Below are 14,639 nucleotides of genomic sequence, written 5' to 3'. Positions count from 1 at the left end.
TTTTCCTGTGTTTGTGAACAGAAACTAGCACTTACCGTGAACATTTAGATGGAAGTTCTTATCATCTTCTCCAGCAATGTTGGTTGCCTTGCACACATACTGACCCGTGTCAGAGACCTCAAATACAAATATCATATGTTTCTTAAATGATGTTTTTGATATTTACTTCAGTGAGGTGACATATCATTTAAATTTCTACTTACTTCCCGCATCAATGTTACAATCTTAGGGGTCCTTTTACTAAGCCGAGGTAAAAAGTGGCCTGCAGTAGTGCAGGCGCGCGCCAGGCCAGTTTTTACTGCATCTACAAAAAATGGCTTTTTTTAAAATGGGACTGGAAAAGGGCCTACAGTAAAAATGAAACCTGCGCGTGCCCAAAACTGGTCTGAGCCCTTAACGCCACCCATTGATCTTGCGGTAAAGGCTCACACGCTACACTCATGGTGACTGGTCGACACATGCCAAGTGCCAACCACGTAGGAAGAAATAAATAATTCATCCACACATTATGAGCATGTGCCAAATCCAGAAGGGCACGCTGGCCTGGCGCTAGTCTCATTTAGGCGCTTGCTGCACACGCATGGAGCCTACCACGGCTTAGAAAAAGGACCTCTTAATTTTTCCTGATGCATGGGGCAGTATGGACCCTGGTGAAAGCAAGGATTCATCCAACCTACGTTGGTTATCACAATGTACATCCATTTTGGCTGGAAGTGGAAGGTACTTACAATTTTACCTGTAAGACTGACAGTTTCTTATCAGGTTGTGCTATTTCGTTCATTATGTCTACCTATGTGTCAGGTGCTTACGAAAAACTATTTGATATATATGACAATTGCAATCAAGACTGTTCTGACTGAATGGAAAAACAATAGCAAGGTTGGTTTCCATTTTGGATGGAACTCAGTTTGATCTTTTATACACATGAGATGCGGATCACTGAAAAGTTTCAGCAGTCTTGCTGAAATTTGGGCTCCTTTGAAGACTTTTGAACTGTCATAGCTCCGGATCTAGCTGCAAGGATAATGCTAGCATTTTTGCTCTTTATTACTCCTCTGCTGGCCTACATTATGGAATACATTTTTGTGTGCTTTGGGGTTTGTTATTTTTGTGTTTATAACTTGTTTTTTCCTGAAAGTTCAGTAAAGTTAACTAAAAATATTTTTTATTTACTTCTATACCATTTCACTGCTCAAGAACACTCTAAACAGTTTACAGATAGAACAATTTTTAAAAAATAGAATGCCTAGGTGATTGTATAAAAGTGTAGCAGAGACCAAGGGAGAATGTTATTAACAAGGGCTACTGATAAGTCGGATCATTTTACCACAAGTCATGCTATTATAGTACTAGCCGTTAAGCCCGTAAAAACGGGCGAGATTTCCAGCTACCCTCCTCGCCACCGCTCCCTCCCCCCTCTGTGCCAGGCCCCCTGCACTGACCTGACAGCGTCTCTCACCTCCGTGTGAAAGCGCTGCAGGCAGCAGCAGATCGCTCTGCTGCTGCCTGCAGCGCTTCCACACGGAGGTGAGAGGCGCTGTCAGGTCAGTGCAGGGGGCCAGATGCGGTGGGGGGAAGGAGCAGCGGCGGGGATGGGGGGGAGGGTGGAGGTTGGTGTGCGCGATGTTCGTTTCCAGGCGGCAGCATCCGACAGTGACTCCGACTCTGTTTCCCTCTCTGTTCCGCCCTCTGACATCATCACGTCTTGACGAGAGGGCGGAACAGAGAGGAAAGTCTCTACTGTGCATTTGCAGGTGAGTCGGTCACTTGCCGTTTATATGTTTGATAGGGTCCCATGTTATGTAATACACTTAGAGGCATATTTTCAAAGCACTTAGTCTTCCAAAGTTCCATAGAAACCTATGGAACTTTGGAAGGCTAAGTGCTTTGAAAATATGCCTCTTAGACACTTCCACACCAGTCTAAATGTCTGGAGGGGTAATAACTGGAATGCAAACACCTACATTCCTGTAAAGAGTAGCTCTTAGCACGCATTATATCATCAAACAAGATGGAGATCTTTCCATTTCCAATTTCTTATTAGCACAAGTCTTGCCACTAGAAAACACTGAATTAATCTATATATTTTCTCCCAAGAAAATACTGACTTTGCTACGGTAATGTCCATTTTAAAAACAGAATCTCAAATTTCATTCCACAAACCTTTAATAAGAGAGCGGTCTCACTGTACATAGATAAAAGATCCATCCAACCCATAACTGTACCAGGAAAAGAGAGAAGCACCTGCCGACCATTTATTACTCCTGGCAGAAGTACATCTCATTAACAGGACGAAACAGAACTGCATTACTTGACCCCTATGTATTTCCCCCTCGCCCTCCCACACCTTTCCTATGAACATTATAGTTCCACCCCTCTCTCCCTGACTTTCTTTTTCTGTTTGCTTTAAACCCCTCTCTTCTATTTTTCTTACCCTATATTAGATTGGAAGCTGCTCAGATAGAGTTCTGATGGGTGAGGTAGAAATGTCTAAATTCAACTGAATACTCATGGAATTCAACAAATGAAAGTGTTTTACCAGATTAGTGACTCAAATGTTTAACAAGCTGTAGTGTTTTTTTAAAGAGATTCTATCACCAACACCAAGGATAAAGGGGTTGCCAACTAGATCCAGATTCGCCCGACAGGGTTGATCCAGCCCTGGGCTTACCCCAATGCATGCACGGACTTGTAGCCTTGCTTTTCTTAGGGAATCCAAAGGGGAAATCAGAGCCACAAATCCCCCTGCATGTAATGGGGTAAGCCCAGGAATGGATCAACCCTGTCGAGTGAATCTGGATCTAGTTGGCAATTCTAGATAAAGCAGATTGAGGGTAGGCCCAATGCAGTATTCTCCACACAACTCTGACAACATGCTTCCACTGTTAACATGCTTAAACTTTTTCAAGAGCCCAGAAAACTGGCACCACTACTTCAAGGCACCTGGTAATTACTAGTATATTAAGGCTCATTCTGACTTATAGGGCCCAATATTCAAAACTACTTAAATCGCCTGTCCAGAACAAACTGAGCATTTTCAGTGGCACTTAACTGGAGAGTGCCACTGAAAATATCCAGTTAGCATTCAAGCTGAAGCCAGCTATTTTGGGGACATTCTGGGGAGCGGAGTCAGCACTTAGCTGGTTAAGTGCTGATAACAGCATAAATAGGACCGCATAAAACACAGTCCTTTCTTTATGCGGTTCTTCATAACTGGTTAAATGCCAAATATTGCACTTAACTGGCTGTTTTAGCCAGTTCTCTATACCCAGAAATTCAATGCTCTAGCCTAGACATGGCCGGCATTGAATTTCTGGGTTTAACACCAGAGGCAGCCAGAAAACCCTAATCACCACCAGCTGAATATCGGGCCATTATGTTAACCGGCTCATTTTGTTTTGAACTGGTGAAGCTCTTGAAAACTACTCACATTATTTCTCTGAACTGCAAATTGACCATGTTTTCTTTATTATAGTATTGCACTATGAGCCTATTGCCTAGAAAATCAGGGTATCTACAGTGCATTTACAGTACCTCTGCGCTCTTTATCTGCAGCATTTGCCCATCTACCAAGACCTGAATGTTAGCTGTCTCGGTGACTGGACGTCCATTTTTGTACCAGGTGATGACCGGAGCTGGCACGGCATTGGATTCACACTCTAATGTCACAAGAGTTCCTATTCGGGCGGCTACCACTGCCAGAGGCTCACTGCCACGGTCTTTAATGCTGGGAGGTACTGGTGGCACAATGAAGACAATTATTGGGTTTTGTGCTGGGAAAGAATTATGGGAAAAATATCATCAATCATCACTGGGGTTTTTTTCAATATCGTAGGATGGAAACAAACCGTAAACAGTAAGGAAGATCTTTTTAGTGCTTTCACCAGCTTCGTTAATGGCAATGCAAGCATATTCCCCAGCATCCGACACCTTCACTCGAGGAATCTGCAGGGTCCGTCCACCTAAAGCACAGCAAGAGAAAACAACAATGGCTACAATGCTCTCTTTCTATATACTGTAAGAGTAATTCTATACAGGGGCATCTACTCTGAGGTGATATGAACCTGCCTATTTGAAGTCTATTCTATAAGGGAAAGTAGGTGACTGTAGGAGCAAAACAAGCACTATGAAACATTATCCCAGGGATTCTATATATGGTGCCTCAATTTCTGAGCAGAAATTGAAGCATATTCTATAAAATGCGCATAACTTAATTGATTAACTAGCTAATCAGAGCTGGTAATTGGATCTTAACAAGCAATTATCTAAAGTAATTGCAAATAAGTAATATTTACGCACACAACTCACAAAGTGTATTCTATAATGTAGTGCACCCAAATTCTAAGTCACATAGTTGAAAAGAGGGCGGGGCCATGGGCATTTCTAAAATCTATGCACATTATTATAGAATACACCTGATCTGTGACTAATTTAGGCATCGGGATTTACACCAAGTAAAATGTGGCCTAAATGGACACAACCAAATTCGCCAAGTCTGGTATGGGATAAGTACATTTCATAAAATGGGACCTGTTATAAAACAGTACAAGTTAGTGTTAAAATAGCACATGTTGATAACTCCCCCCCTTAATTTTTGAAAACAAGGACAATATTCAGCCTGTGGTGGGCAGTATTTTTTTTTAAACGCTGGCAACTGCTGATATAGAGCAAGATAGTGCTGGGCTATAACTGGATACATGCGCTGAATGTCTGGATCTGTGGAGGATGATGGGAGTTATCCTGGGACAGCTAATATTCAGTGCTGATATCTGGACAGCTATCCAGGCAACTATTTACATGATTGCAGTGCCTGGATCGTTATCCGGACACTGGTGCTGAATATTGGTGCGGCCCAGATACCTTTCAATTCAGCCTGTGCTCCAGCCCTGGACCACCCAGGCACTGTCTGGACAGTGGCAGCAAGAATGCAGTGTAGTGGACCCAGATGGAAACAAGAGACAGCGCCTTGGATCAGAGAAAGCAAATTTTATTATTGATCCAAAGCTGCGCCTCCTTATTTTCATCTAGACCCATTACATTGCATTTCTGTTGATTTTCAGTTTGTGTTGCTACTTCCCTCTGGTCTGCTCCTACTGTCCAGATACTGCCAGGGCAGTCAGACTTGATTTTCAGCAGCATTTATCCAGTTAAGTTGCCACTGAGTATCAGGGAAGGACCCGGCCTCATATATCAGGGTGTAAAGGTGTTTTGTGACAAACAGCACAACAGAAACATCTTCCATTTCTTATGCCTACATATAGTGAATATAGTGTAATGGAAGGATTTTAAAACACACCAAAAACTTCAACATCAAAATTAAAACAAGAAACCAAAGACTATCTACTGATTGCTTCTGGTCTAAGGTAATAAATAACGTGGAGGGACATAATCGAACGGGGCCGGCCATCTATAAGGGCGGCCATCTCTAATATCGGTCCCGTTAAGCGGCGTACCCGACTGTATTATCGAAACAAGATGGGCGGCCATCTTTCGTTTTGATAATACGGTTGGGGCCGGCCAAATACGGTTTTCGCCGATAATGCAAACTAATGGTGGCCATCTCAAACCCGGCCAAATCCAAGCCATTTGGTCTTGGGAGCAGCCAGTATTTGTAGTGCACCGGTCCCCCTCACATGCCAGGACACCAACCGAGCACCCTAGGGGGCACTGCAGTGGACTTCACAAATTGCTCCCAGGTGCATAGCTCCCCTACCTTGGGTGCTGAGCCCCCCAACCCCCCCCCCCCCCAAAACCCACTACCCACAACTGTACAACACTACCACAGCCCTTAGGGATGAAGGGGGGCACCTAGATGTGGGTACAGTGGGTTTCGGGTGGGTTTTGAAGGTCTCCCATTTACCACCACAAGTGTAACAGGTAGGGGGGATGGACCTGGGTCCGTCTGCCTGAAGTGCACTGCAGTACTCACTAAAAACTGCTCCAGGGACCTGCATAGTGCTGTGATGGAGCTGGGTATGACATTTGAGGCTGGCAGAGGCTGGCAAAAAATGTTTTTTAATTTGTTTTTTTGGGTGGGAGGGGGGTTGGTGACCACTGGGGGAGTAAGGGGAGGTGACCCCCGATTCCCTCCAGGGGTCATCTGGTCAGTTCGGGCACCTTTTCAAGTCTTGGTCATGAACAAAAAGGGACCAAGTAAAGTCAGCTAAATGCTCGTCAGGGTTGGCTTTCTTTTTTCCACTGACCCCTTCCCACCCTTCAAAGATGTGAAAGAAACAGTACATACCAGCCTCTATGACAGCATCAGATGTTATGGCCAGTCCTATTAAAGCAGCAAGCAGGTCCCTGGGGTAGTATAGTGGTCAGTGCAGAGACCTATACAGAAGGGGACCCAGGCCCATATCTCACTCTAACTGTTCCATTTGTGGTGGAAAGTATGAGCTGTCCAAAACCTACGTAAGGGCTATTGTAGTGGGTTACAAAAGGTATTTGTTGGGTTTTGAAGGGCTCACCATACAATATAAGGGGGTAACAATGAGATGTGTACCTAAGACCTTTTATGTAAGTCCAGTGCAGCATCCCCTAGAGTGCCCCACTGCTCTGCTGGGATGTCTGTGGTGCCAGTCTACAAAGAATGCTGCTCCCACCCCCCACCCCCAATATCCCAATGGCTTGTTTTGGTGCATTTTCCCTTGGACTTTTTTTTTAATAGTCACAAAAGTAAAATGCACTGAGCACAAAACATCTAGGAAGTAGCCATTTTTGAAACAAAAAGACAGATGTTTTTTCTAGTTCTAAATGGCCATGTTCACTCCTTGATTTTTGGATACTTTCAGCAAAACATTCAAAAATCGTTTTTAGACGTCATATCGAAAATGCCCCTCCTCATCTCTGTTTTTCCCTGCCAGTTTTGGGATACAGACCATAGAAATCTGCCTGGCACCAGTCCTACTTTCCAACTAATTGAGTTGCTTTTGAAGCCCACTCCAGACTTGATCCTGATCTGTTTTTGCCATTTACAGGACCTAGATCGTAGAAGTCTGCCCGCCATTGGTCATACTTCCCAACCCTCTGAAGCTGCCGTCAAAGCTCACTCCAGTTATGAGGTCATTTAAGTTTTGCTTTAATTGGATTCCATCCTTTTCTATATAGTGTTCAACTGTGTGTAAAACATAATATACACATATGCCTACACTAGGCTGTTACATCATAAACCTGTAATATTGATTATTACAATACATCTGGAATATCTGCTGGACCAATAAGATCACAGAATTAAATTTTATGGATACTAAAGACTTTTTCTTCAATGTCATTTCTGGTTGGACTATACAAAATATTGAACCATATATTATAATATAGACACAACATTCTTCTCCAGTTTGTGGGTCAAAATTCTCACCAGGTACAATGAGAGCATGAGGATTTAAACTGATGGGTTTTCCATTTCTGAGCCAGCTGAGAGCAGGAGGTGGAAAGCCAGTGACCTCACAAGTCAAGGTAATGAAGTTATTCACCACAGCTGTCACATTCTCCGGATTGGTGCCTATAATACTTGGAGGTACTGTGGAAAAAAAAACCCCAAAACATTGGTGAATGTGAAATGGCATCAACAAATAGTGTCATACACTGAAGATACAGTAACAAAATGTCTCTCCAAGCACATGAAAGAAGAATATTTGTGAATGTTATGGCAAAAGAGCTTAAGCTGGCCTCAAATTAGGGTCAGCAGGTGGAAGATTTGAATGCATGATGCAGCCACAGAGTGGGTTAAGCAGAGACAAGCAAACAGTCTAGCTAGATACTGGGGAAAACCCCAGTGATCTTGCCCCTGAGGATCTGGACTAATTGCAGGGATTCAACGGGAGATCCAGATGCCAATGGCATAGCTAGGTGGGGCCGTAGGAGTCAACTTTTCAAAATTATTGGGGGTGCTAAGCCCGAGGGAAATAACCCCTCCCTGAACACATACAAGGAATTTTCTCAATATTGGGGGTGCTCAAGCACCCACAGAGCCAGCTTCTATGGGTGGGGCGCAGGGGGAGTGGTCGCTCCCCTAAACAATCTTTAAAAAAAATGGCGCCTATGCACCAAAGACTCCTTCCGCCTTGTGCTGTATTAACTTTTCCTCCCAGCTGCTGCCTTTTGAGTCTGTGGCAGCCTGGAGGAATTGCAAGCATCCCTTCCCTGCCCCTCACTGACTGGGCCACTCAATCCGCTGCCTCCCTGACTGAGGCAAGGCAACAACGCGAACACGGAAGTCGAACTGAAAACATTGAAACGCAAGCCACTGCTGTATCTGTCTTTTACCTTTTGCTTCTATAGTCTCTCTCCCTTTCCTCCACTCCGCGCAGCCATTACACTCGAAGCAAGCACATCTAGGAGAAGCTGCTGTATTCACGTTGTTGATTTTAATCATTGGCAGCATTTTTATTTGATCTTCTTTTCTTATTTATATTTTTAAGCATGCCAGCTTGTTTAGCATAAGGATGTGTATGCAGAGGAAGTATTGGCTTCATGGGTTAGAATGCTTCTTCTTTTTTCTAAATCATGTCATTTGGAGGGGCTGGTTATAAGGACTCTCTGTATTCATGTAGAGATGTTTTCAGGTACTTAACAATCAGACTTACTATTTAAAAGTATAATTTCTTTTTAAAACATTAATTAGGTTGAAACCTGGGAGAATTTAATATCTTTTTTTTCCTGTGCCTACATCAAAAGATTATGGCATGTGGGAACTTTCTCCTTTTGTTTTGTGGATTGCAGTGGTATATTATAAAAATGCATTTGCCTTTTTTATTACTACTATTTCACAGAGAGGTATTGAATAATGAGGGGAAGGCGTCCTTCATGCAGAAGTCCTGTCCAGTCAGTCTAAATGTGCTAACATTGTCCAGATCAGCACACTATTAGCCGTCAAGTTCATACGAAGTTAATTATGTTCAATGGAAAATAAATCTGTTGGCTCAGGCTGCTTACTACTGAATATTCCATCACTGTTTCATTATTGCTACTAAGTATTATATATTAAGGGCATTTGCTTTAAACTTTTGTTTAAATTCGTTTATTTAGTCCTTATATGCACATGGTTTTGCTTTTTAAATCCAAAGGTGAATGAATCCTAAGGGTGGCTGAACAATTAGGTATAAACAGTTGTTTCTGACTTTACTTGTTTTGGACTGCTTTGGGTCCTGCTGATCTGTACATCTGCTGTCTAGAATTTTGGAAGATGGAAATAAGAAAATAAAAAGTTTGGGATGTACTCTGTAGAAGTTGTTTTGCAGTGTGTGTACAGATGCCTATTCTGGTGTGTGCATGTGACATTTGAATAACTGTCTATATTTATGGCTATGATTTCTGAACAAGCGGCATCACTAAAGGACAGACTTTTAAATCCCAGTTGGTATATATGCTAATCTCAACTTTGTCAAATGTTTCAGACATGTCTATGTACTTGCTCCCATGATATAACTGAATTCTGTGGTGATGACACAAGGAAAGCAAGTTTGGTTCAGTGAAGACTAACCTGTTCCTTAGTTGGGCTCTAATATTACCATAGTGGATGAGTGGCCTAGTGGTTAGGGTGGTGGACTTTGGTCCTGAGGAGCTGAGTTCAATTCCCACTTCAGGCACAGGCAGCTCCTTGTGACTCTGGGCAAGTCACTTAACCCTCCGTTGCCCCATGTAAGCTGCATTGAGCCTGCCATGAGTGGGAAAGTGCATTGAGCCTGCCATGAGTGGGAAAGTGTGGGGTACAAATGTAACAACAACAACAAAAAAAAGTGAAAATGTGACCATACCATGCCTCTGTGGTTATGTTCCACTAATAAGTTAAACAATTAACTGACTTTCTTGAAAGGACTATATAAACTTTGGATACATGACTACAGATACAGACGTATACTTATTTATTCAATATCACAATTCCTCATGTACAGCAACAAAACAACCTTTTAAGGTTGAGTGTTTGAAATGAGCTCCTTTTATTACTGACCAGACAGAGAGAAGAGTTTTCATTTTTGGCACAGTATATGTCATCACAGGAACAAAATATAAGAAAACCAATGGACTGCATTAGTAGCTTATAGCCTGTTTAGTTATGTTAAAAAGAAGAAATCTGCATGAAACAAAATATTTATTTTTATTTTGACTTATAAAACCAGTTGTCCCTGAAACATGCCTCAAAACAGAATAATCCATTTGTGTATCTACAATGTAAACTTCCACAAAACAGATGAAGTTAAGATGTGAATCCATATGCCCCAATGAAAGGAGAGTTTCATTTAATTTTACTTCCATTTAAATTCAGTATATTCCATGTTTATAACACCAGCTCTGGAACTCTTTGCTGGAAGATGTGGTAACAGCAGTTAGCGTAAAGAATGACTCATGGAACATGGAAAAAAAAAAAAGACTGGGACCAGCCCAATTAGAAAATTAAATTCCCAGACAACAAAGGTAGAAAAGAAAAAAAAATATTTTTATGCAATACTTTGTAAGGACTGAGATGTACCTGCTTTGTAAAATGTACATTTTTTTTCTTTTTTCTATTTTTATTTTGCAAAGTACAGGAGAAAATTCATTTTGTTTCTCTTTTACCAGTATTGCACTGAGTCTGGCTTTCTTGGGCAGAGTGGAGGAGGTCTCTATTTCAACTTTTGTATGTTTTTTTGTGTGGCTCCCTATTCTGTATTAGATGAGATGAGGGTCTGTCCATGTTCTGCATTTGTGACTGAGATGAAGGATTCTGCTAGCATGTAGTGTCTATGTAGGAATGTATAACAGTGTAGCTTGTTCCAGTTTCCCAACAGTAGGTATATTGGTGTTCTAATAGGTATATTGGTGCTCTAGAGTCCAGTGTAATATATATAGCACTGTCTTTACATTGGTGGGTTAGAGCTGTTATGGTGTATTAAGCTTGGTATTCTAGGGCAGTGTTTCGTAAGTTGGACCTAGAGTACCCCCTTGCCAGTCAGGATTTCAGGCTATCCACAATAAATATGCATGAAATTGATTTGCATAAACTGTCTCCATTACATGCAGATTCATTGTAGATAGTCTGAAAATCTGAATGGCAAGGGGGTAATCAAGGACCACCTAGGGAAACACTGCTCTAGGGCCCAGTGTATTATTTGTAGCACCGTGTTTTCATAGGTGGTTTAGGGCTATTATGGTGTTGTAAGTTTTCAGAATAGGTTTTGGGTGTCATTTTGCAGAGTTTTGTGTTATTTCACAAAGTGTCTGGCCCTATTTGAAAGTAGGCTGTGGGGCAAGGGGCGCCTTTGGTGGCCCTTGTCACACAAAACAAAAATGCTCAAGGCTAGTGGTCTCCACATCCTGTAGAGCCCATCTGATTTAAACAAAGTGTCAAGCACTGGAAGAAGTGTATGTGCTGTTCCTGAGGTGATGGTCACAATTTTAATATTTTAATAATAGACAGTAGAAGTCTGCCCAGCACCGGTTTTGCTTCCCAGTTACCGGCATCACCACCTAATCTCCGCTAAGATTCCGTGGATCCGTGTTGTTATAGAAGTCAGGATAACGCGCCTATATTTAGCCATGGGTATTTATACCAAGTTTTCAGTGGCATAAATGGCCGCACCTATATGTAGGCGCATTCCCCGGTCATATGCGCTATTCTATACACCACGTCTAACTTTAGGCACATTAGATAGAATACCGCTAGGTGCATCAATTGAACACATCTAGAATTTAGATGCCATTTACAGAATCTGGCCCTTAATGCAGAGACAAAACACTTAGGAGGGGATTCTTCAGGAAGCCACATAAATTTAGTTGGCAAGTACATATGTAAATGCCAGTATTCTCATCATTTATATGTGTGTGTGTATACGCATATATATATATATATATATATATATATATATATATATATAAACAACGATAATCTAGCTACGTGTGATTCTGTCAGTACTTTGACAGTGCATACTTTGCAGATGGGCATTCACATGGTGGAGCATGGGCAGGGGCGCACACTTATGTACATAACTTACAGAATATAATAGGTTAAGTGCATATCTCCCAAATCTAGGTGCAAGCATTTACACCAGCTTTATGACTGGCATAAGTGCTGAAGCCTAAACACAATACATGCGTGCACACTAGTATAAGTTCCACTAGTAAGGTTTGATCAAATTCCTGGAGGGAAAGTCCATAGTTTCCTATTGATACAGACATGGGGAAGCCACTGCTTGCCCTGGAACTGATAGCATGGAATGTTGCTACTCTCTGAGATTCTGCCTGGAATCTTGTTACTCTTTAGGATTCCAGTATACTGCTATTCTTTGGGGTTCCACATAGAATGTTGCTACACTTTGAGACTCTGCATTGATTCTTGTTACTCTTTAGGCTTCCAGAATCTTGCTATTCTCTGTAGTTCTACATGGAATGTTGCTACTAATTGGGTTTCTGCCAGGTAGTTGTGACCTGGATTGGCCACGGCTGGAAGAAGATACTCGGCTAGATGAACCAATGGTTTAACCAAGTATGGATATTCTTATGTTCTTATATAGAAAGTGGGCACCTACTTTCCCTTATAGAATAGGCTCCCAATAGGTGCCCCTTTATAGAACTGCCTTCTTACAGAATAATTTTATAACAGAGTGCCTAGGTTTTGAGATGATGCCAATTTTATAAAGACACACAGGGGGCCCTTTTACCAAGCAGCACTAAAAAGTGGCTAACGTGGATCTTTCCTGTGCACTGAGGCCAAATTTAGCACTGCCGATAAAAGGCAGCTTTTTTTATTTTTCCAATAATGGCCACGTGCTAATTTCCCCTTTAGTGTGTTGCCATTAGTGCATTAGCCCTTCCTGCCACCTATTTTGTAGGTGGAAAGAGCTTAAGTGCTAATCTTGTGCTAATGTTAGTGCACAGCAATGCCCATGCACTAACCAATTTGCATAACTGCGCCCAATCTTCGCCCCAAACATGCCTCCAGCGCTAAAAAAATAAATTTTATTTTTTAGAACATTGGTAGTGCATGCACACGCTTACCACAGCTTAGTATAAGGACCTCATTGATATCTATTGGGGTTTTTCTTTAAATACTAGCACAAATCCTGCAGAAATCACGCATACACTGAAGCATGGACATCATGCCTGTGAAAGCACAAGCATATTTACCAGTATGTAAAGAATGCACAAATGTGCATATTTTGTAAAATATGTGCATAAATCACAGCTCTGCCCATGCTCTGCCCTAGCTCCTTTCCTGCAGTGTGACATATTCTGCGGGAGCTCCTGAATGTGTTAGACTGCCTGCAAAAATTCCACATGCAGTTCCAAATCTTACCATGAACATTAAAGTTGAAGTATTTTTTGGCGCTTCCAGCCACATTCTCTGCAACACAACCATATCTGCCTGTATCAGTTATTTGAGAATTTAAAATCTAAGAGAAGAGAAATACAAATGTTCTTTTATATTAAAAAAAATATGCCATGCACTCTTTAAGACATATCTCATAACTAAATTTACTTATTGTTAAACAACTCCCAGGCTCTTAAAGAAGTAATGCATCATATTGATCCTCATAGTTCCCAAAAAGAGGGTGTAATTATCAACATGGGCTACTGTTAAGAGATGTTAATTTACCACTAACTCATGCTATTTTAGCACTGGTCCCATTTTATGCAGTGAGACCTAGTTACTAGCACTTGAGATTAATAGCAAAATAACACCTCTTAATTGTAGCCCATATTGGTAACTTCCCTCTTAGGCTGGTTTTGCAGTGAATCAATAATACACAAACAAACCTGTCTTTACACCAAAAATAGAGAAATATACCTCATGCACAATCATTAAGGAAATCCTAAAATTCAAACTAAGGTCCAGACTTCCCTATATATTCTCTTCATGTGCTTACCCGTAAAGTTCTCCCATTGGACAGGAATTTGTGCCGGGTGTCTTCTGCTAGAACCTGGCCATCTTTGTACCAGGAGATTTTGGGAGGAGGATTCCCACTCACCAGACACTCCAGCACCATACTTCTGTTAACCAGTACTGTGACATCTTCAGGAAGATCAGCATCTGCTCCCTTGATAGAAGGTGACACTGTGAAGACAAGGTAATCATCAAAACAATGGTGTTTGTCTCCTTTTAGGAATATGATAAAAAAAATCACCTGAACAACAATTTGATCAAAACTCTCATTCATCTTCTATATTATGCACTTTGAACACATTTCAAACCAACTTTGGATGGATCCCAAGATGACTGATGACTATTCATTTTACTCTTTGAAACTGGTCCCCAAATACATTGGCATAAAGCAACCAAATGAGAAATTTACTGTAACTTAAAAATACCACCTCTAAACACCATGAAAGCTTGAAGGGCTAAAGTGAACACTAATGAATGCTCCAGTTGGATCTGCTTTCTCTTATTATTTATTTATTCATACTTGTATCCCACAATTTTACAAAAATAAGTTTTGGTTCAATATGGCTTACATTTAACAGGTGTTAGAGATTACATTGATTCAGTTACATTTACAAGGTTGTATGATGCTGTGTTTTACAGTGGTTGGCAAGATAACTATTAGTGTGTATGGAATACTCATTGGGTTTTTTGAGAAGATATGTCTTAGTTCATTTCTTAAATGAAAAGATGTGTTACAGTCAGAGGTTATGTTGTGTATTATTGGTCCATAATAATTAGT

General features: G+C 41.3%; 1 protein-coding gene across 2 annotated transcripts in view; it reads right to left on the bottom strand.

Annotated features, from left to right (window-relative positions):
• HMCN1 (hemicentin 1) overlaps nt 1–14,639 on the bottom strand; it is a 672,624-nt gene that overhangs the window by 213,113 nt on the left and 444,872 nt on the right. For both annotated transcript variants that reach the window (XM_030206904.1, XM_030206905.1), the window contains exons 56-61: nt 13,845–14,032; nt 13,274–13,370; nt 7,361–7,522; nt 3,849–3,962; nt 3,535–3,737; nt 36–117 (exon numbers count right to left, since the gene is read on the bottom strand). In XM_030206904.1, the coding sequence (XP_030062764.1) occupies nt 36–117; nt 3,535–3,737; nt 3,849–3,962; nt 7,361–7,522; nt 13,274–13,370; nt 13,845–14,032 (846 nt within the window). The remainder of the gene's footprint in view (nt 1–35; nt 118–3,534; nt 3,738–3,848; nt 3,963–7,360; nt 7,523–13,273; nt 13,371–13,844; nt 14,033–14,639) is intronic.

Source organism: Microcaecilia unicolor, chromosome 6 (genome assembly GCF_901765095.1).
Source record: "Microcaecilia unicolor chromosome 6, aMicUni1.1, whole genome shotgun sequence".
Classification (NCBI taxonomy): domain Eukaryota; kingdom Metazoa; phylum Chordata; class Amphibia; order Gymnophiona; family Siphonopidae; genus Microcaecilia; species Microcaecilia unicolor.
The sequence above is the reverse complement of the archived record's forward strand: the minus strand, read 5'-3'. Positions and strand labels throughout refer to the sequence as shown.